At 45.6% G+C, this 22,826-nt stretch overlaps 1 protein-coding gene across 1 annotated transcript in view; it reads left to right on the forward strand.

The window, feature by feature from the left end:
* The first annotated feature begins 15,106 nt into the window (after positions 1-15,106).
* MMP11 (matrix metallopeptidase 11) overlaps positions 15,107-22,826 on the forward strand; it is a 56,033-nt gene continuing 48,313 nt past the window's right edge. The window contains exon 1 of the mRNA XM_040349036.1: positions 15,107-15,439. Within this exon, the coding sequence (XP_040204970.1) occupies positions 15,347-15,439 (93 nt within the window). The 5' untranslated portion in view covers positions 15,107-15,346. The remainder of the gene's footprint in view (positions 15,440-22,826) is intronic.

Below are 22,826 nucleotides of genomic sequence, written 5' to 3' on the forward strand. Positions count from 1 at the left end.
GGAGTGTCATGTTACATGATATTATTTTTATTATGTACTGTCTCTTTAATCCCTATCTAGTTTGACTCTTGTGGCATTCCTTAGTTTGCATGCTGCTCAGTCTCCTCCTCCTCTTTTCTGTATCAGTCATTTCAATGCTGTACTTCATGTGACCTGTATGTTTCTTCTACCTGCATGTAAGAATCGTTCTTTTACCTGTTGTAACTTGCATTCTACGGATCATACGACGAATAAACATCGCCAGATCTTCTTTCATGTGAGTTGTGACTGAGTAAGCTATCTGGAAAGGTGATTTGGGATGGATAATCTCTTCAGGGCAATGAGCTCCATGTGCTACTGAAAAATACATTCATAGCCTTTGTAGCCGATTCAGAATATTTGGTGTTAACCACACAGCTGTACACTAAGCTGACCACAGGCATTGATGAGAAAGTGGTTGGGCATTAAAATTTGATGAAGCATTTATGTCTATGACTGGACCAGATCTTTTAAAACGAATGGTCACGTTAGACAACCATTTGTGTGTATCCTGTTAAAGTGGATGTAAACCCCAATTTTTTTTTTTTTTATGTCACAATGTACAGTATAAGATTTCCTATCATCTGTGCCCAGTCTTGCCACACAGAGTTAATCCAGCTCTGAGCAATCCTCTTTTATTGTTCAGTGAAATAAAACGGACTTACAGAGAAAAACCTTAGTCCGATCCGCCCCCTTGCTGTGAGTGACAGGTTATTTACAGTACATATCTCATGCACTAGCCTGGAGACAGGTATTATTTTTTAATTCCCACCCCCACTCCTTTTCTGAAGTCATGTGGTTACTTTTCTTGATTTTGACTGGATGTTAGTGATCATAGCAGAATTTAGTGTAAGCAATACACAGAAAAAAATGCATGTTGACAAGGGGAGTTTAGAGGAGGGCGGGGAGTCTGCTGACATCACAACTCCACCCACAGAGCTCCAGACAACAGACCCACCCACAGAATCTGCAGTTTTTCAGTTCTTATAACAGACAGAGGGGAGACATTTGACAGGTAAGGATACATGCAGGAGGCATCTATATCCTTATAGATCAGCACTATGGCAGTAGTTTAGAAAGGATGAGAGTGGGTTTGCATCCACTTTAAGCAAGGTGGGTGAGGTGCATTGCAGACACTTCCAGCGCTGGTCTATTAGGGACATACATTTTTGGACTAGGATTTGTAACCTAACAAGTTACTATTCCTCCAAGAAGCCTTGGCTGATGGATGGTGCCTGCTCTGAGCTCATAGATAATAAAGCATATCTAAACCAAAAAACAAAAAATTAGGATTTTGCAGCTTACCAGTATTTAGATGTTGTGGTTTTATGTAGTGGTTTTCTTGTTTCAAGCTTTTCTCCTTGATTTTACCTTGTTGTCCTGCCAGAAATGTACTTTCTGTCCGAGGCTGACAATGGTTATTCAAAAGTGGAGCAGATAGGAAGAGCACAGGATTTTGTCCTAAATTGTAAAAAATATGGGCTAGATTCACAAAGAGATACGACGGTGTATCTACAGATACACCATTGTATCTCTGACTTACACTGGTCCTATCTATGCGCCTGATTCATAGAATCAGATACGCATAGATAGGGCTAAGATCTGACAGTGTTACACTGTGTTACACTGTCGGATCTTTTTTTCCATTTAAAAATGGCGCCGGGGGGCGTTCCCGCTGATTTACGATAAATAATATGTAAATCAGCGAGATACGCAAATTCACGAACGTATGCGGACCGGACGCAGTCTTCTTACGACGTTTCCGTAGCGGCTTTCCCGGCGTATACTTACCCCTTCTTTTATCAGGCGCAGCCAATGTTAAGTATAACCGGGGTCCCCTGTCGAATTTTAATTTTTTAACGTCGTTTGCGTAAGTCGTTCTCGAATACGGACGGACGTCGTTTACGTAAGCGTCGAAACCACTGACGTCCTAGCGACGTCAGTGGGAGCAATGCACGCCGGGAAATTTCGCGGACGGCGCATTCGCATTTAAATCGGCGCGGGAACGCGCCTGATTTAAATAGTACACTCCCCTAGCCGCGGAATTTGAATTCCGCCGGGGGATTTAGGATCCGCCGTCGCAAGTTTGGAGGTAAGTGGTTTGTGAATTAGCCACTTGCCTCCTAAACTTGCGGGAGCGGATCTTAATTCACGTACCGTGTTTCCCCGAAAATAAGACCTACCCCGAAAATAAGACCTAGCGTTATTTTCCAGGAGGACTGCAATATAAGCCCTACCCTGAAAATAAGCCCTAGTTTAAAATGTTTGTAACATCCTATAATCCACTCTATTACAGGAGTATATAATGTACAATGTGTGTGTTTCTGTAATATAATTGCGGGGAAGAGAGCTCCGGCGGGTCACAGAAGTGCTATAACGAAGGTATTTGGCACAATTATATTACAGAAACACAGACATTGTACATTATATAATACTGTAATAGAATGGATTATAGGATTTTACAAGCATTTTAACTCAGTTTACACTGGAGATTCCTGTCAGGCAGGGAGGGAGAGGAGGAGAGAAGACAGCACATTACAAGGTAAGACCTACCCCGAAAATAAGCCCTACTGTGTCTTTTTGTTGCCAAAATTAATATAAGACCCGGGCTTATTTTCGGGGAAACACGGTAGATCCGCTGAGCTACGTGAATCTGGCCCTAAAAGTTACACCCAAGCACATAAGATTCCACCCAAAATAATTTTTGAGGCCCTGCAACCCTACATGCATGCGCATACGTAAATGCTCGCGTCAGGGGCACCTATGCATGAAAAAGCCGATTGTGATACACATATACAATATTGTCGTGCATGCCAGAGTGATACTAATATTTCTAGTGCCAGACGTCCTACGTAATGCTAAACTGAAGACCTATAGAGGGCCATATGGAGAGTATAGGGTACTAAAGATTGTCGCCATTTCACAGGTGCAGCAGATTTAAGGTTTGACATGTTGGGCATCTATTTACTTGGTGTGACCTTGTCTTTTATATTTTACCAACAATTGGGTAATTTATTGCATTTATGCACCCTAAAATTATCTTTAGTATATTTTTTACTAAAATATTTCATTTCCTAGAACTTTGCGGTAATATCATGTGATATAAAAAAATAGAAATACCAATATTTTATTCTCTAGGGTGTCTGCTTTTGGGAAATACATTATCTCACAAAAGTGAGTACACCTCTCACATTTTTGTAAATATTTTATTATATCTTTTCATGTGACAACACTGAAGAAATGACACTTTGCTACAATGTAAAGTAGTGAGTGTACAGCTTGTATAACAGTGTAAATTTGCTGTCCCCTCAAAATAACTCAACACACAGCCATTAATGTCTAAACCGCTGGCAACAAAGGTGAGTACACCCCTAAGTGAAAATGTCCAAATTGGGCCCAAAGTGTCAATATTCTGTGTGGCCACCATTATTTTTCAGCACTGCCTTTACCCTCTTGGGTATGGAGTTCACCAGAGCTTCACAGGTTGCAACTGGAGTCCACTTCCACTCCTCCATGACGACATCACAGAGCTGGTGGATGTTAGAGACCTTGCGCTCCTCCACCTTCCATTTGAAGGTGCCCCACAGAAGCTCAATAGGGTTTAGGTCTGGAGACATGCTTGGTCAGTCCATCACCTTTACCCTCAGCTTCTTTAGCAAGGCAGTGGTCGTCTTGGAGGTGTGTTTGGGGTCGTTATCATTTAGGAATACTGCCCTGCAACCCAGTCTCCGAAGGGAGGAGATCATGCTCTACTTCAGTATGTCACAGTACATGTTGGCATTCATGGTTCCCTTTAATGAAATATAGCTCCCCAGCAGGGGCGTACCTAGAGCATTTGGCACCCGGGGCGGATCCTACATCTGGCACCCCCCCCCCCCAACGTTTACCTGGAAAAACACCCACAATTTTTTTTCATATTTTCAAGAACATGTATTGCACGAATTTGTAAACTTTACATCAACTTAAAAAAAAATAAAAAAAAAAAAAAAATAGGTTTAAGTAAGTTAATAACTTATTTTCCAATTTCAATTATTTATAACATTTACTCAACAGATAATACTGCTTTTTTTTTTTTAACAAAACCATAGCATAGGAAACGCCTGGATTCTGCACACTGTAAATCACATATGCCCACATTCTGCAACCCTCCCAATCAGGTCAGCTACAGTGTTACACTATACACATGGCAGGGGGTGGCGGGCACAGTAATCACCCACCCCCCCCCAAATCAGGGCCGTCTTAATAGCATCATGGGCCCCTGGGCAAAGCAATGCTCTGGGGCCCCTACAATGGAGACAGTGCAGGTAAACAGACATCAAGTAGGTAGGAGGTAGGGGATATCTAGGGTGTAGAGGGGTCAGAGTGCTGGAGGGATATCTGGGATGTAGAGGGGCAGCCCGGGGCCCAAGGAACAGCTGCTTTGGGGAAAGAGCAGGGGCCCCCATGCAACTGGGGCCCCTGGGCAGTGCTCAGTGTGCCCTCTCATTAAGACAGCCCTGGGGCAGCTACATACAGTGCTAGTACACATGGCAGGGGGTGGCGGACACAGTAATCACCCCCCCCCCCAAATCAGGTCAGCTACATACAGTGCTAGTACACATGGCAGGGGGTGGCGGACACAGTAATCACCCCCCCCCCCAAATCAGGTCAGCTACATACTGTGCTAGTACACATGGCAGGGGGTGACGGACACAGCAATCACCCCCCCAAATCAGGTCAGCTACATACTGTGCTAGTACACATGGCAGGGGGTGACGGACACAGCAATCACCCCCCCAAATCAGGTCAGCTACATACTGTGCTAGTACACATGGCAGGGGGTGGCAGACACAGCAATCACCCCCCCCAAATCAGGTCAGCTACATACTGTGCTAGTACACATGGCAGGGGGTGACGGACACAGCAATCACCCCCCCCCCCCCAAATCAGGTCAGCTACATACAGTGCTAGTACACATGGCAGGGGGTGGCAGACACAGCAATCACCCCCCCCAAATCAGGTCAGCTACATACTGTGCTAGTACACATGGCAGGGGGTGGCGGACACAGCAATCACCCCCCCAAATCAGGTCAGCTACATACTGTGCTAGTACACATGGCAGGGGGTGGCGGACACAGCAATCACCCCCCCCCCCCCAATCAGGTCAGCTACATACAGTGCTAGTACACATGGCAGGGGGTGGCAGACACAGCAATCACCCCCCCCCCCAAATCAGGTCAGCTACATACAGTGCTAGTACACATGGCAGGGGGTGGCGGACACAGTAATCACCCCCCCCCCCAAATCAGGTCAGCTACATACAGTGCTAGTACACATGGCAGGGGGTGGCGGACACAGTAATCACCCCCCCCCCCCCAAATCAGGTCAGCTACATACTGTGCTAGTACACATGGCAGGGGGTGACGGACACAGCAATCACCCCCCCAAATCAGGTCAGCTACATACTGTGCTAGTACACATGGCAGGGGGTGACGGACACAGCAATCACCCCCCCAAATCAGGTCAGCTACATACTGTGCTAGTACACATGGCAGGGGGTGACGGACACAGCAATCACCCCCCCCCCCCAAATCAGGTCAGCTACATACTGTGCTAGTACACATGGCAGGGGGTGGCAGACACAGCAATCACCCCCCCCAAATCAGGTCAGCTACATACTGTGCTAGTACACATGGCAGGGGGTGGCGGACACAGCAATCACCCCCCCAAATCAGGTCAGCTACATACTGTGCTAGTACACATGGCAGGGGGTGGCAGACACAGTAATCACCCCACCCCAACCCCCCCCCCCCCCAAATCAGGTCTGCAACATACAGTGCTAGTACACATGGCAGGGGGTGGCAGACACAGTAATCACCCCCCCCCCCACAAATCAGGTCAGCTACATACAGTGCTAGTACACATGGCAGGGGGTGGTGGACACAGCAATCACCCCCCCAAATCAGGTCAGCTACATACTGTGCTAGTACACATGGCAGGGGGTGGCAGACAGCAATCACCCCCCCCCCCCAAATCAGGTCAGCTACATACTGTGCTAGTACACATGGCAGGGGGTGGCGGACACAGCAATCACCCCCCCAAATCAGGTCAGCTACATACTGTGCTAGTACACATGGCAGGGGGTGGCGGACACAGTAATCACCCCCCCCCCAAATCAGGTCAGCTACATACTGTGCTAGTACACATGGCAGGGGGTGGTGGTAGAGGTCGACCGATATATCGGCCGGCCGATATATCGGGCCGATATTCAGTCATTTTGGAGAAATCGGCATCGGCCGATTATTATCCAAATGTGGCCGATATTTAGCAGATCTGCATCAGCAGAGTGTGGAGAAGGAAGGAGGAACATGGGGTTCCCCCTCCCTTCTCCACACTGTCTGCAGAGCAGTGCCGTGTGTGTGAAGGAGAATGGAGCTGTCGGGCTGATGTCGGGGTGGGCGGGACCCGGGGTGGGCGGGACTCAGCTGTCCAACACCAGCCAATGGGATGAGATCATTGGCTGGATAGCTGCTGGGTCCCGCCCACCTCCAACATCACGATGAATCTGAGCTCCTCTCTCTCTCTGCTCTCACAGTTTCACAGCACATAATGTAGCTGAATGTGTGAAACTCTCTCTTCATACAGTTTCACAACTGCTGCAGAGAGAAAGAGGAGCTCAGATTCGTTGCGATGTTGAAGGTGGGCGGGACCCGGGGTGGGCGGGACTCAGCAGCTATCCAGCCAATGATCTCATCCCATTGGCTGGTGGACAGCTGAGCCCTGCCCAACCCGGGTCCCGCCCACCTTCAACATCGCAATGAATCTGAGCTCCTCTTTCTCTCTGCAGCAGTTGTGAAACTGTATAGAGAGTTTCACACATTATCCGCTACATTATGTGCTGTGAAACCTGCCAGTGCCATCTGCTAATGCCAAGCCGGCCAGTGCCACCTGCCAATGCCATGCCAACTAGTGCCACCTGCCAATGCCAACTAGTGCCATCTGTTAATGCCATCCAGTGCCACCTGCCAGTGGCAACGCCATCCAGTGCCACCTGCCAATACCATCCAGTGCCACCTGCTAATGCCATCTAGTGCCATCCAGTGCCACCTGGCATTGCCAATGCCATCCAGTGCCACCTGCCAATGCCATCCAGTGCCACCTGCCAGTGCCATCCAGTGCCACCTGCTAGTGCCATCCAGTGCCACCTGCCAAGGCCATCCAGTGCCACCTGCCAATTAGTGCCACCTGCCAGTGCCAACCAGTGCCATCTGCCAGTGCTAACTATTGCCAATTAGTGCCACCTGCCAGTACCATCCAGTGCCACATGCCAATTAGTGCCACCTGCCAGTGCCAATTAGTGCCACCTGCCAGTGCCAATTAGTGCCACCTGCCAGTGCCAATTAGTGCCACCTGCCACTGCCACCTTAGTGCCACGTGCCAACCAGTGCCACCTGCCAGTGCCATTCAGTGCCACCTGCCAATCAGTGCCATCTGCTTTTGCCAATTGGTTCCATCCAGTGCAATCTGCCAGTGCCAAAAAATAAAAAATCGGCCTAAAATATCGGCCGCAAAAATCGGCATCATATATCGGCCATCGGCCGCCCCAAATTCTAAATATCGGCATCGGTATCGGCCAGAGAAAAACCCATATCGGTCGACCTCTAGGTGGTGGACACAGCAATCACCCCCCCAAATCAGGTCAGCTACATACTGTGCTAGTACACATGGCAGGGGGTGGCAGACAGCAATCACCCCCCCCCCCCAATCAGGTCAGCTACATACAGTGCTAGTACACATGGCAGGGGGTGGCGGACACAGTAATCACCCCCCCCCCCCAATCAGGTCAGCTACATACAGTGCTAGTACACATGGCAGGGGGTGGCGGACACAGTAATCACCCCCCCCCCCCCAAATCAGGTCAGCTACATACAGTGCTAGTACACATGGCAGGGGGTGGCAGACACAGCAATCACCCCCCCCCCCCAATCAGGTCAGCTACATACAGTACTAGTACACATGGCAGGGGGTGGCGGACACAGTAATCACCCCCCCCCCCCAAATCAGGTCAGCTACATACAGTGCTAGTACACATGGCAGGGGGTGGCAGACACAGTAATCACCCCCCCAAATCAGGTCAGCTACATACTGTGCTAGTACACATGGCAGGGGGTGGCGGACACAGTAATCACCCCCCCCCCCCAAATCAGGTCAGTTACATACAGTGCTAGTACACATGGCAGGGGGTGGCAGACACAGTAATCACCCCACCCCAACCCCCCCCCCCCAAATCAGGTCTGCAACATACAGTGCTAGTACACATGGCAGGGGGTGACAGACACATCAATCACCCCCCCCCCCCCACAAATCAAGTCAGCTACATACAGTGCTAGTTGTACACATGGCAGGGGGGTCCCCCTCCCCCCAAATCAGGTCAGCACACACAGGGTGGCAGAGCAGGCAGACACACTCCTCCAGGCTCTTCTTCATACAACACCCCCCCCCCCCCTCACCACTGTTGTCCAGCCTCAGGCTCTCAGACTCAGCCTCTGCTAGGGAGTAACTTGGGAGGTCCAGATGGATTCGATTCCTGATCCTGCCTCACTGCCTGTGTCTGTATGTGAAAGCAGCAGCCGAGCCGCCCCAGCGGAGAGAGATGACAGACACAGGCTGAGGCCGCAGTGGTGGGTGGAGGCGGAGCTAGCAGGAGGGAATTCAGTGAATAAAACGAGTGGACAATCTGGACTAGTCCATTGCGGCCGCGGCGATGGGGGTGTTCTAAAAAACACCTAAAGGGAAATGGAGCAGCCAGACCCAGCAGGGATGCCTTGGGATGATTAGACAGTATCACCCGACTTGGGTATGGAGTGCACCCCACATAGCGAAGTCACTCGGCCACTGACACCCCTTCAATGTGTGGTACCTGGGGCGGACCGCCCCCGCCGCCACCCTATTGGTACGCCCCTGCTCCCCAGTGCACTCAAGCAGCCCCAGACCAGGACACTCCCACCACCATGCTTGACTGTAAGCAAGACACACTTGTCTTTGTACGCCTCAACTGGTTGCCGCAACACACGATTGACACCATCTGAACCAAATAAGTTTATTTTGGTCTCATCAGACCACAAAACATGGTTCCATCAGACCACAAAACATGGTTCCAGTAATCCATGTCCTTAATCTGCTTGTCTTTAGCAAACAGTTTGCAGGCTTTCTTGTGCATCATCTTTAGAAGAGGCTTCCTTCTGGGACAACAGCCATGCACACTTTTATGCAGTGTGCGGTGTATGGTCTGAGCACTGACAGGCTGACCCCTTCAACCTCTGCAGCAATGCTGGCAGCACTCATACATCTAATTCCCATAGACAACCTCAGCATATGACGTTGAACAAGTGCATTTAACTTCTATGGCCGACCATGGCGAGGCCTGTTCTGCGTGGAACCTGTCCTGTTAATTCACTGTACGGTCTTGGCCACCATGCTGCAGATCAGTTTGAGTGTCTTGGCAATCTTCTTATAGCCTAGGCCAGGGGTGCCCAACCATGTCCTCAAGTCCCCCCAACAGGCCATGTTTTGGGAATTTCTCTTAGATAAAATAGCTATCCAAAATACCAAGCCATTGACTTAAAGCACCTGTGCAAGATGAAGGAAAACCTGCCTAGGCCATCTTTATGTAGAGCAACAATTGTTTTTTTCAGATCCTCAGAGAGTTATTTGCCATGAGGTGCCATGTTGAACTTCCAGGGACCAGTATGAGAGAGTGAGAGCAAAAGCCGGAAGGGAAAATTACTAATTGGGCCCAAATTGGACATTTTCACTTAGGGGTGTACTCACTTTTGTTGCCAGCGGTTTAGACATTAATGGCTGTGCGTTGAGTTATTTTGAGGGGACAGCAAATTTACATTGTTATACAAGCTGTACACTCACTACTTTACATTGTAGCAAAGTGTCATTTCTTCAGTGTTGTCACATGAACAGATATAATAAAATATTTACAAAAATGTGAAGGGTGTACTCACTTTTGTGAGATACTGTATATAATATATTGGGGTTTTATGTTATCTTCAGTCCGCAAATAAATTTTTAGGCATGTGTGCAAAAAAGGCAAACACGGCTCTGGCAGCGAAAGGCTAAAGCATATCTATGATCAAAATTTTAAATCATATATTAATTTCTGCATTGTATTCCAGTTATTTAGATCCTACTTCTATTAATCTAAACATCTTGAAGCTTGTAAACTTACTTTGTGAAGTTCCCCACACATTTCATTCCTTCAATTCTGTGATATGTATTCACTATGCTCTATTGATAGGCATTGCTGTGTCACAGGATTCACAGAGCCTGCCTTCTGAACTACAAAGGTGCTGAGAGGAGGAGTTTCAGGAGGAGAAGCCTGCGCTGGGATTACAATTTGCAGGCAGAAAGGTACTGTGGGAAATGTAGTCTTTGTACAAAGTAAACAGTAGAGGAGAAGCTGCAAAGCATGCAGGGAATACAGGAAGTTGTGGAAAGAGATGGCCAGCAGACAGGCAGCACTAACAACATGAAAGGTGATTTTTCAAGTAAGCCTATGCTGGATTGTCAATTATAACTTTTGTTTGTATTGTTATTACAATGCTGATGTTGTAAAATGAAAGTATATGCTTCGACCAAAGATCTTCTTTAATTACCATGCAATATAACCACAGGGAGACATTCATTAAGTGACTGTATGCATCTTAACTTTAATGCACACTGGACATTAAAATAATGTTATAAAAACACCAGTAGCTTTACAGTAGCGTTTTTCCGCGTTAGTGTTTTATTTTTTTATTTATTTTTTCAATGGATCAAAAATGTCCCAAAAAGCTGGTGAGCCGTTTATCGACGTTAATCAGCATTAGAGCGTTTTTACAGCTGAAAAACGTCTCTCAGAACCCACTAGTTTTGGGCTCAAAAACGCCACTGCCCAAAACTGCTGTGTGCATGGACACATAGGATAACATGATGGAGAGTTTTATGACTGTAGAAAAAAAAAAATCCAGCTGCTATAAAAACATCAAAAAACATCCAGTGTGCATGAGGCCTAATACACATTGGCCCGGATTCACAAAGCACTTGCGCCGACGTATCTCCAGATACGCCGCGTAAGTGCAAATATGCGCCGTCGTATCTGTGCGCCGTACCCACAAACTAAAAACAGGCTTAATCCTGCCGACGTAACTTGCCTACGCTGGCGTAGGGTGGGCGCACATTTACGCTGGCCGCATGGTGGCGCTGCCATTGATTAGCCATTCAAATATGCAAATGAGGAAAATACGGCGATTCACGAACCTGCGCCCGCCCGACGCAGGCTACGAGAGGTGCGCGGAAGTTGTACGTCTGGTGTAAAGTTAAGCCCCATAAAGGAGGTGTAACTCAGCAGCAGACATGTAAAGGTCTGCATCAGGGAACAGAAGCCGGCGGTTTTTACGTAGTTTACATTGGACGTGTGTCTGGATGGGCGCAGATTACGTTCATGGCGTAGGCAGTGATCCGGCGTATCTTAGGTAGTTGTTCCGACGTGTTTGTGAGTATGCGCACTGGGATGCGTCCACGGGACGGCGCATGTGCCGTTCGTTATATGTACTTGTCTGGCTCTCAAACCATCATTTGCATGGGGTCACGCCTCATTTGCATGGCTCACTCCCACTTCCACCTACGCCAACTTACACCTTCGAAACCCAGCGCAGTTTAGGCAGCATTGGCTTTGTGAATTCCATGCTTGCCTCTCTGCGCTGCGTCGGCGTAGCGTACAGGAGATACGCTATGGCGGCATAAATGTGCGCCGCTGTCTGTGAATCCGGGCCATTGTTTGTTCTTCATCAAGCAATCACCAGTACATGAAGACTTTGGAAAAAGATAGACTTAGGCCTCGTACACACGAGCGTTTTCCTCGACAGAATCCATCTATAAGAAACTTGGTGGCAGAGCTTTTTTGCCGAGGAAAACGGTCGTGTGTATGTTTTTCATCAAGGAAAACTGTCGAGGAACTCGACCAGAAAAACAGGGAACAAGTTCTCTTTTTCCTCAACGGGAGTCTCAATTTCCTCGTCGTGTTCCTCGTCGGGCTGGTTTTCGACAAGAAATACATTTGTGTGTATGATAAGAAACCCGCGCATGCTGAGAAAAAAATATGAGACTGGAGCGCACCTTCGGAAAAAGTAGCGTTTGTAATGGAGATAGCACATTTGTCACGCTGTAACAGACTGAAAAGTGCAAATCGTCTCTTACCAAACTTTTACTTAACACGCAGTACCATGAGATTAGCAAAACCAGCCCCAAGGGTTGTGCCAGTGGGATCAAACTTCCCCTGCCGTCGTACGTGTTGTACGTCACCGCGTTTGAGAACGACGAGATTTGGTCTTGACAGTGTGTACACAAAGAAAGCTTGTCAAGATTCTCGACAAGCCTAACAAGGAATTCGTTGAGGAAAACGATGTTTCATTTACGACGAGTTCCTCAGTCGTGTGTACGAGGCCTAAAGCTAGGTATACACTGATCAAATTCCAGCTGTTTTATGAGGAACCAGACAAAATTTGAGCAGTGGGTGACGGTGACCTTATAGACACCTTACTACCTGACATGCTTAAATCAGAAAATCGAAGGATTAGGGCAGATATTTATCAGTCGACCAGTTGCTGCAGCCAATCAGTTTTTATTCAATGTTTGGCAGTACCCACTGTATTCTGGCAGTTGCTGGCGCTGGTTGTCAGAATACAATAGCCTCAGCCATAGGCGCGCGATGGGGAGTGTGCTGGATGTGCCTGGGCGCACCCTAATCACCCTATATATATATATATATATATATATATATATATATATATACAGGGCTTTTTTTCAGGGGGAACTTGGGGGAACTCAGTTCCACCACCTCTGGCTCAGACCCTTTGGTGCCCACTCACCACAATCACTTGTAAACACAGAAGTCTGGTTTCTGTGTTTACAAGTGACAGCTCTGCACTCTGTGTGTAATCCCCCTGAACTCTGCACTCTGTATGTAATGCAATCCTGGTATTTATTGCCCCTTTAAGACCCTCCTACTGTTTGTGAAATCTGAACGGGGTTGTGGTTGAGTTCCTGCACCTATTTTCTGAGAAAAAAAGCTCTGTATATATACATTATATATATACAGTGCCTTGCGAAAGTATTCGGCCCCCTTGAACTTTGCGACCTTTTGCCACATTTCAGGCTTCAAACATAAAGATATAAAACTGTAATTTTTTTTGAAGAATCAACAACAAGTGGGACACAATCATGAAGTGGAACGAAATTTATTGGATATTTCAAACTTTTTTAACAAATAAAAAACTGAAAAATTGGGCGTGCAAAATTATTCAGCCCCTTTACTTTCAGTACAGCAAACTCTCTCCAGAAGTTCAGTGAGGATCTCTGAATGATCCAATGTTGACCTAAATGACTAATGATGATAAATAGAATCCACCTGTGTGTAATCAAGTCTCCGTATAAATGCACCTGCACTGTGATAGTCTCAGAGGTCCGTTTAAAGCACAGAGAGAATCATGAAGAACAAGGAACACACCAGGCAGGTCCGAGATACTGTTGTGGAGAAGTTTAAAGCCGGATTTGGATATAAAAAGATTTCCCAAGCTTTAAACATCCCAAGGAGCACTGTGCAAGTGATAATATTGAAATGGAAGGAGTATCAGACCACTGCAAATCTACGAAGACCTGGCCGTCCCTCTAAACTTTCAGCTCATACAAGAAGAAGACTGAACAGAGATGCAGCCAAGAGGCCCATGATCACTCTGGATGAACTGCAGAGATCTACAGCTGAGGTGGGAGACTCTGTCCATAGGACAACAATCAGTCGTATACTGCACAAATCTGGCCTTTATGGAAGAGTGGCAAGAAGAAAGCCATTTCTTAAAGATATCCATAAAAAGTGTCGTTTAAAGTTTGCCACAAGCCACCTGGGAGACACACCAAACATGTGGAAGAAGGTGCTCTGGTCAGATGAAACCAAAATTGAACTTTTTGGCAACAATGCAAAACGTTATGTTTGGCGTAAAAGCAACACAGCTCATCACCCTGAACACACCATCCCCACTGTCAAACATGGTGGTGGCAGCATCATGGTTTGGGCCTGCTTTTCTTCAGCAGGGACAGGGAAGATGGGTAAAATTGATGGGAAGATGGATGGAGACAAATACAGGACCATTCTGGAAGAAAACCTGATGGAGTCTGCAAAAGACCTGAGATTGGGACGGAGATTTGTCTTCCAACAAGACAATGATCCAAAACATAAAGCAAAATCTACAATGGAATGGTTCACAAATAAACATATCCAGGTGTTAGAATGGCCAAGTCAAAGTCCAGACCTGAATCCAATCGAGAATCTGTGGAAAGAACTGAAAACTGCTGTTCACAAACGCTCTCCATCCAACCTCACTGAGCTCGAGCGGTTTTGCAAGGAGGAATGGGCAAAAATTTCAGTCTCTCAATGTGCAAAACTGATAGAGACCTACCCCAAGCGACTTACAGCTGTAATCGCAGAAAAAGTGGCGCTACAAAGTATTAACTTAAGGGGTCTGAATAATTTTGCACGCCCAATTTTTCAGTTTTTTATTTGTTAAAAAAGTTTGAAATATCCAAAAAATTTCGTTCCACTTCATGATTGTGTCCCACTTGTTGTTGATTCTTCAAAAAAAAAATACAGTTTTATATCTTTATGTTTGAAGCCTGAAATGTGGCAAAAGGTCGCAAAGTTCAAGGGGGCGAATACTTTCGCAAGGCACTGTGTATATATATATATATATATATATATATATATATATATATATATATATATATATATAATAAATGTGGTAATGTGGTGTGTGTATGTGTTTTTTCCTGCCTGCCTTGAAGTGCTTTTTGTGTTTCTTTTCTATGTGAAGTTGCCAAGATAAATTAACACAATATAAACTTTCTGTTAAAAAAAATAGTTTTTCCTTGACAGCAATATCACCCCTCCTTTCTTCCTTTCCAACTGTACCCCTCTCCTTAGTCAACCTCTCTCCCTCTCTCTCTCTCTCTCTCTCTGTCTCCTTCCCAAATATTTAGCACGTGATGCTGCTGCTCAGATGTGTCACTTCAGGCCATAAAAGTGAAGGGAGAGAACAAAAGGCACAGAGGAGTATAAATCCCCAGCAGGGATTCTCTACTCACTGACAGGCACCAGGCAGCTCCTCCGCACATACACACAGGAAAGAGAGAGAGAGAAACACTCAGGCAGAGAAAGAGAGACACAAAGAAAGTAGAACAAAGAGTCTGCTGCCATAGACAGTAGTAACTACTACCTCTATCATACAACCTGTGCTCTACTCTGAGAATGCATCTCCTCATGATCCTGCCTGCCCTGTGCCTACTACTAGGAGTACAAACATCACCTTTACCTCAGGGGACCTCCCAACACACCGTACAGGTGAGTCACACGCTGTCCTTGGCTTTGCATGTCTTATTCTATTCTTATTAGAAAGTTATTAGAAAGTAAATACAAGCATGGCGTGCTACAGAGTTCATATATGCCTGGTAGTAGTGATAATAACATTGAGTTTGCAGTCATTTGGGAACATGATGTGATTTTGTGCCACGCTTTGGCTGCACTAATCAGACTTCATTCAATGTCCTCAGACCGAAGGCGACTCTGGCCAAGCCGGTGTCATCTGGGGTGAAAATCTGCACTCTGGGACATTTGGACTTGTGTCACCTCATTCTTCAATTAGGCTTTGATCTTTTTTTTTTAACTGCAATTTAAATAAGATAGCCGCAAATCATTGTAAACCCATACACACTTCAATCTGATTGTACAATGTATATGTAATGTGATCATATTTTAAACCCAAAAACAAAAATGTAATATATTCTTATCAGTTAGATGTAATAGCTGCATTTGTTTTCTTTTCTTTTAATTTTTTTTATCTTTTTTCCTTTATTTTCATGTTATTTTTTTTACTTTCTTTAACCTCCCTGGCGGTATGATTATTTTAGAAAAAAGGTGCGGAAAGCGGTACCATTATTTGCAAGGAAATTTGGTGTTTTATACTGTAGGCCTGCAATTCTTAGGAATAACTCACTTAAATCTGACCAAACAAGAGTCTAGTAGGCATCCCGGGTATGACATTTTTTTTAAAAACAAAATTATAAATTATAATCTAATAAATAACTATAAATAATTATAACAAGTAATAATATAATTATAATAAAAATTATTCAATAATGTAATCAACTCAAAATCACTTAAATTTGCTCAGTTGCAGAATTGTCGCTGTCATTACTTTTATTTTTTTATGACGAATTTCCCCACAAATCGCTATCGCACAATTCTGCAAGTGATTATAATTTATTATCGCTGTTTTCTAGCTGCTCTAAAACCATTTTTGACATAAAGGGACACTTTTGGTTGCTATGGACAATCTACAGTTTGCAGGCAGAAAGAACAGTTTTTATTATATAAAAGTACATGTAGGGCACTGGGCAGACCACTAGGGACAAGGGGGGTGTGTATTTTTTACATACAGTACTGTAATCTGTAAGATTACAGTATACTGTATGTAAGGTGTTTGTTTACCTTTTTGAATTTGGCGCCGTTCTCCTCCCTGTGCGTCGTAACGTCGCAGGGAACGAAGATCGGCGGCACACAGAGGCACTGTGTGAATCGAGCGAGCACAGCGCGGTGGCATCGCTGGATCCAGGGACAAGGTAAGTAAATCCTGCCTGTGGATTCTGCGAGGCGAGCCCGAGTCTGACTCGGGGTTACCGATCGTAGCACAAAAATGTAACCCCGAGTCAGTCTCGGGAATACCGCCAGGGGGGTTAACAAAGCTGTTCATAAAAAAAAAAAATGGCAGTTAGAGGGATGAGACAAACCATTTACTACTGACAGTGGTGCTTAAAATGATCAGATTGTATTCATTAATATAAAACCTTTATCCTAAAAAGGAAAAAGGAATTAATTTCATGAATTTAATTTATTCTACCGTCCAGTGAAACTGGTCATTTAAAATAGCAGAACAGATCTGTACAGGATATGCTTATTCTCTTAAATATTAATCACATATATTAACTTGTTACTATGCTATCAGTCATGAAGGGGAAAGTAATACATGAAAGTTTGTGACTACCTGCAGACTCTTCCACCTTGGAGGAATGTGCTGCAGGCCTGTAGCCATCCAGAGGTGATCATTTTCTGATTGGATGAGTGTGACAGCCACAGGATGACTCTGACAGAGCCTGTTTGTATAAGGGATGTTGTGTTTTTGTGCTGTCAGCTGCCTGGGATTTGGAATCTGCAGGCTGGCATTTTTTTTTTTATACATCAGTGCTAAGCACAGTGTATGTACTGACAGCTTTTCACAGGCGTACATGTACAGAAACCAGCATTTCAATTTAAAACCCCTATGCAAATGTCAGGAGTTAGGTTGTAACGCAATCATGTGTGTAATATGTTTGTGACATTGTATCCAATTGTCTGTCAAAACAATATCAGATTTAGTGGCGGCTGGTGCTCCAAATTTTTTTGGGGGGTAGCAAACAAATTCCTGAAAAAAAACATCAAGTGCAATCACTGTGACCCCCTGGGCGGCACTTAACTGGCATCTAACCAGCACAACCCCCACAGCACTTAACCAGCACAACCCTAATCCCCCCCGGCGGCATTTAACCAGCACACTTACATTCCCCCCAACCCCCTCTCCAGGTGAGCTGTGTCCTCCATGCTTCCACCGTGTGTCTCTTCTTTCAAATAGGATCGCCTGTCCTTTCAGCCAATTGGGTGTCGGGTATCAGACCCGCGCTTCCTGATTGGTGGAGAAGCGATTCAGTGTTGGAAAAGCGATTATTAATTTGCTTTTCTAACACGCCTGGGTGGGCTGCGAGCGCAGTGCTCTGCGCCACAAGTCCACCCTTTTTTGAAGCCTATAACCCAAAAAAAAAAAAACACCCCCACTGCTGTAATTCATGCGCCCTGGCATCCTGAAAGGGGACGGACACATGAATAGAGGGTGGCAGCGGCGGCCGTGGATAGATACATGCCCTGTAGCCAGGGTATGAATCTATCGTCGCTTCGCCCTAATTCCACTAGGGCGCATGCGCGCCGGCGGAGGCACGCGCCCGCTGCTCGCCCCCGGAGCCAATGCGAGTGAACGGCGGGCGTGATGACCGCCAGGCACCGGTGATCGCTTGTGACACCGCGAGAACCAGAAACATGTTGGCTTAAACTGAGGAAAAAATATATATATTTTTTTAAATTGGGATATTTATTATAGCAAAAAGTAAAAGATATTGTGTTTTTTCAAAATAGTCGCTGTTGTTTTGTTTATAGCGTAAAAAATAAAAACCACAGATCAAATACCACCAAAAGAAAACTCTATTTGTGGGAAAAAAGGACACAAATTTTGTTTGAGTACAGCGTCGCACGACCACGCAAGTCAGTTAAAGCGACGCAGTGCCAAATTGTAAAAAGTGCTCTGGTCAGGAAGGGGGTAAAATCTATAATCAGCGTATAATCAGTATACATACCTTTTTTCAAGCCGATCCAGCCATATCCCATGCTGAGCTGTCAACCGCGGCTTTGCTGTGGAGGCAGGTGCAGAGGACACAGCCCATATTGGAAGCCCCATAGTAAGTCTATTGGTGATGTCACTTCCCATTCAATTCACAGCCATTGTCGGCTGTGTCCTCTGCAGAGATTCCGCTGCTGCAGACCAGATCGGATTGGCTTCAAGAAAGGTATGTATACTTATTTCTTCTTTATAGGACTAGATAGGTTAGTGTCAGAATGTGGATGTCTGTAGATGCAGGGATTTCAGTGTTAGGGTGGACTTATGCCCTGCACACACGATCAGATTTTCTGCCCAAAAAAGTTGGATGTGAGCTTTTGGTTGGAAATTCCGACCATGTGTATGCTCCATCCGACATTGTCTGTCAGGCCCCGTACACACGACCTAGTTTCTTGGCAGAATTCAGCCAGAAACTCGGTCGGAGCTGGATTCTGCCGAGAAACTCGGTCGTGTGTACACTTTTCAGCGAGGAAGCCGACGAGGAACTCGTCGGGCCGAAAAGAGAACATGTTCTCTATTTCCTCGTTGTTCAATGAGGAAAGTCGGCGGCTTCCACACTGAACTCGACGAGGAACTCGATGTGTTTGGCACGTCGAGTTCCTCGGACGTGTGTACGGGGCCTCAGAATTTCCGCCAACAAAAGATTGAGAGCAGGTTCTCTATTTTTCCGACAGAAAAAGTCCTTGTCGGAAAATCCACTCGTCTGTATGCAATTTCGAAAAAAAAAATGCATGCTCAGAATTAAGCAGAAGAGCCGAATTGCCTATTGAACTTCATTGATCTTGTACGTCACCGCGTTCTTGACGGTTGGAATTTCAGACAAGATTTGTGTGACCGTGTGTATGCAACACAAGTTTGAGCCAACATTCCATCAGAAAAAATCCACAATCTTTTTGTCGGAATTTCCGATCGTGTGTACGGGGCATTACACTTTAACCTATTTGCCTTTAGTAAATCAACTCCATTGTCTCAGACTCACTTAGCTGACCCCAGAGGCAGGGATGGACTAGCCATTGGGACTACAGGGAGTTTCTCAGTGGGCCGATGGCTCAGTGGGCCGGTTTCAGTGACAGTGGACCGCCGCCCCCCTCCGCTCCTCTGTCTCTCCCTTCCCGCAGCGCTCACCTCCTCTCCCTCCCCGCAGCACTCACCTGGGAGGACAAAGAAGCAGGGGGAGGACCAGAGGAGCAGGGGGGACGACAGAGGAGCATGGGGGAGGGGACAGACAGCTGACTGTTTCTCACTTCTGCCTAATCTTGTCCCATAAGGGGGGGCACCAAACAGATTCTTTGCCCCGGGTGAAATAACGTCTAGCTTCCCCACTGGTATTGCCTATAAGAGTACCAGTACCAGCCATTCTACTCTAATAAAGTAGAACGGCTAGTGGCTAGTGAAGGGGGAGAAGGGGCTTGGGTGGCCGGGGGGGGGGGGGTGCAGGAGTTGTCCGGCTGCCATGGGAGAGACCTGTCAAAGTGGGCCAGTCTGGATGAAGTCCAGGGCCAAATTTTTGTCCCAGTCCAGCCCTGCCCAGAGGTGTGGACTAGGTTTCTGTTTCCGGTGGCTGGCAGCATTGCCTTTATTAGATAGTGCACAATAAACATTAATAGAAGGTGTAATTTGCAGGAAACAATGATATGGGTAAATCACCAGAAAAAAAGAACAACACCAAAACAAATTAAGTCATCAGACAAAGAAAAACAGAAAAAAAAAAAATACTTCCGAATAGCAGCACTAGGTTTGTCCAGGGCCGGATTAACAATGGGGCTGATGGAGCTGCAGCTCCAGGCCCCTTTCTCAAGATAGGCCCATTTGCCTTTTTTTTTTAAGATTTTTTTTTTTTTAAGATCGAATTTGGGGGGTTGTAGCTCGATGACCAGAGGTCACAGAAACCCCACATTTGGGGGTAGGCATGGGAAGAGCTACCCCACAACTAGTTAAAATATGGGACGGCTATCATTTATGGTTCCGGAGATACGGGCCTGCTTGCACAGTCTGTCAGAAGCTACATTCAGAGCGGCCAATATAAATACAAGCTGACACACTACAGCAGACTGATAGGATCACAGTGCTTATAATAATTATTTGTATATTACTCATGGTAATTAACCCCTTGCCACCCAGGCCAATTCTGACACTTCTCTACTACATGTAAAAATCATCATTTGTTTTTTGCTAGAAAATTACTCTATGGTGGTCTTTGCACTTTTTATGTTGCAGGGTACAGAGCTGCACAATTCTGGCTAAAATGAGAATTGCAATTTTTTTGCTTAGAAGATAGATCACGATTCTCTCACGATTGTTGCGGCGTAACATCATCTTTCACAAAAAAAAATGGGCTAACTTCACTGTTTTGTTTTTATGGTTTTTATTATTCATTGAAGTGGGAAAATGCAGTGTGACATAAAATATTGCAGCAATAGCCATTGTATTCCCTAGAGTCTCTGCTAAAATATATATAATGTTTGGCAGTTCCAAGTAATTTTCTAGCAAATAATATTGCTTTCTAACTTAAGAAACAAGTGTTGGACTTTAAGTGGTTAAATTTAGTTACAATGTTAGTTAGTTACAATGTTTCATTTTGTTTACAAACTTCGCAGACTGCCCAGATTTGTTCTATACACACAGAAGTTTATCCCTTTGATCTAAGAAGGAAGTGTCAGTTACAATGTTTCCTGTTAAAAACTTGGCAGACTGCCCAGATATTTTCTTTTGACAGCTGAAAGTCTCTCCACTTGTTATATGAAAGAATCGGCAAACTCTGCATTGAAGATCGTCAGGGGGGTTGAATCGAAATCACGATTTTTTTAACGATTAATTGTGCAGCTCTAGCACGGTATTTGCGCAGCAATTTTTCAAACATGTTTTTTTGGAAAATAATGTTTCATTCATTAAAAAAACAGTTAGTTGGTTAAGTTAGCACAATTTTTTTTGGTATCCTAAGCGATGCTTTACATTTTTTTAGGTTACATGTTTAGAGTTACAGAGGAGGTCTAGTACTAGAATTATTGTTCTCGCTCTAACGATCGTGGCGTATGTAACCTGTGTGTATCTGGCTCTGATACTACCAGTGCCTACCCAGCCACTGACTAGTATCTCTCCCCAGCTTGTCCCCACACACCCTCTCACCTGCTGACCTGTGGATGGGGGAATCACTCCTGCATTGTTATTGTGTTCTGCCAGTGCGTACAATGATCAGTGTTGCTAACTTTAGCTGGCAGCACTGATTGTTTTAAGAAAAAAAAACAGGCTGGTTGTACTCAAGTTGATTAATAGATTGACTTGTGTAAAACCAGCTAGCCCATACATAGATTGACTATGGCTGGTCTCTGCATAATTGGCGTAATTTCAATCCATGTATGACCCGCTTAACCACTACTCAGTCCTTAAATATCCTTCCACTCCTGTACATAGTGCTCACTGTCATACTCTCCACACTCCTCTCCTGTACATAGTGCCCACTGTCATACTCTCCACACTTCTCTCCTATACATAGTACCCACTGTCATACCCTACACACTCCTCTCCTGTACATAGTGCCCACTGTCATACCCTCCACACTCCTCTCCTATACATAGCGCCCACTGTCATACCCTTCACACTCCTCTCCTGTACATAGTGCCTGCTGTCATACACTTCTCTCCTGTACTTAGTGCCCACTGTCGCACCCTCCACACTCCTCTCCTGTACATACTGCTCACTGTCATACCCTCCACACTCCTCTCCTATACATAGTGCCCACTGTCATACCCTCCACACTCCTCTCCTATACATAGTGTTCACTGTCATACCCTCCACACTCCTCTCCTATACATAGAGCCCACTATCATACCATCTACATTCCTCTCCTGTACATACTGCCCACTGTCATACCCTCCACACTCCTCTCCTGTACATACTGCCCCATCATACCCTCCACACTTCTCTCTGGTACGTACTACCCTCTGTCATACCCCCTCACTCTTCCTGTACATACTGCCCATTGTCATACCCTTCACACTCCTCTCCTGTACATAGTGCTTTTTTCCGTACCCTTTGTACTCCTCTCCTGTACATAGTGCCCACTGTTAGACCCTCCACATTCCTCTCCCTCACCTGCACATACTTCCCACTTATATACCGTCCATACTCCTCCCCTATGTCGCTTACCCACAAAAACAGTTCTTTAAAATTATACTGAATATCCTCAATGTTACCAGCTCTAGAATGGACACACTTTTGTTAGTTCAACTAAAGGAAATCTCAGTTCTCATA

This window comes from Rana temporaria, chromosome 1 (genome assembly GCF_905171775.1).
Source record: "Rana temporaria chromosome 1, aRanTem1.1, whole genome shotgun sequence".
Classification (NCBI taxonomy): domain Eukaryota; kingdom Metazoa; phylum Chordata; class Amphibia; order Anura; family Ranidae; genus Rana; species Rana temporaria.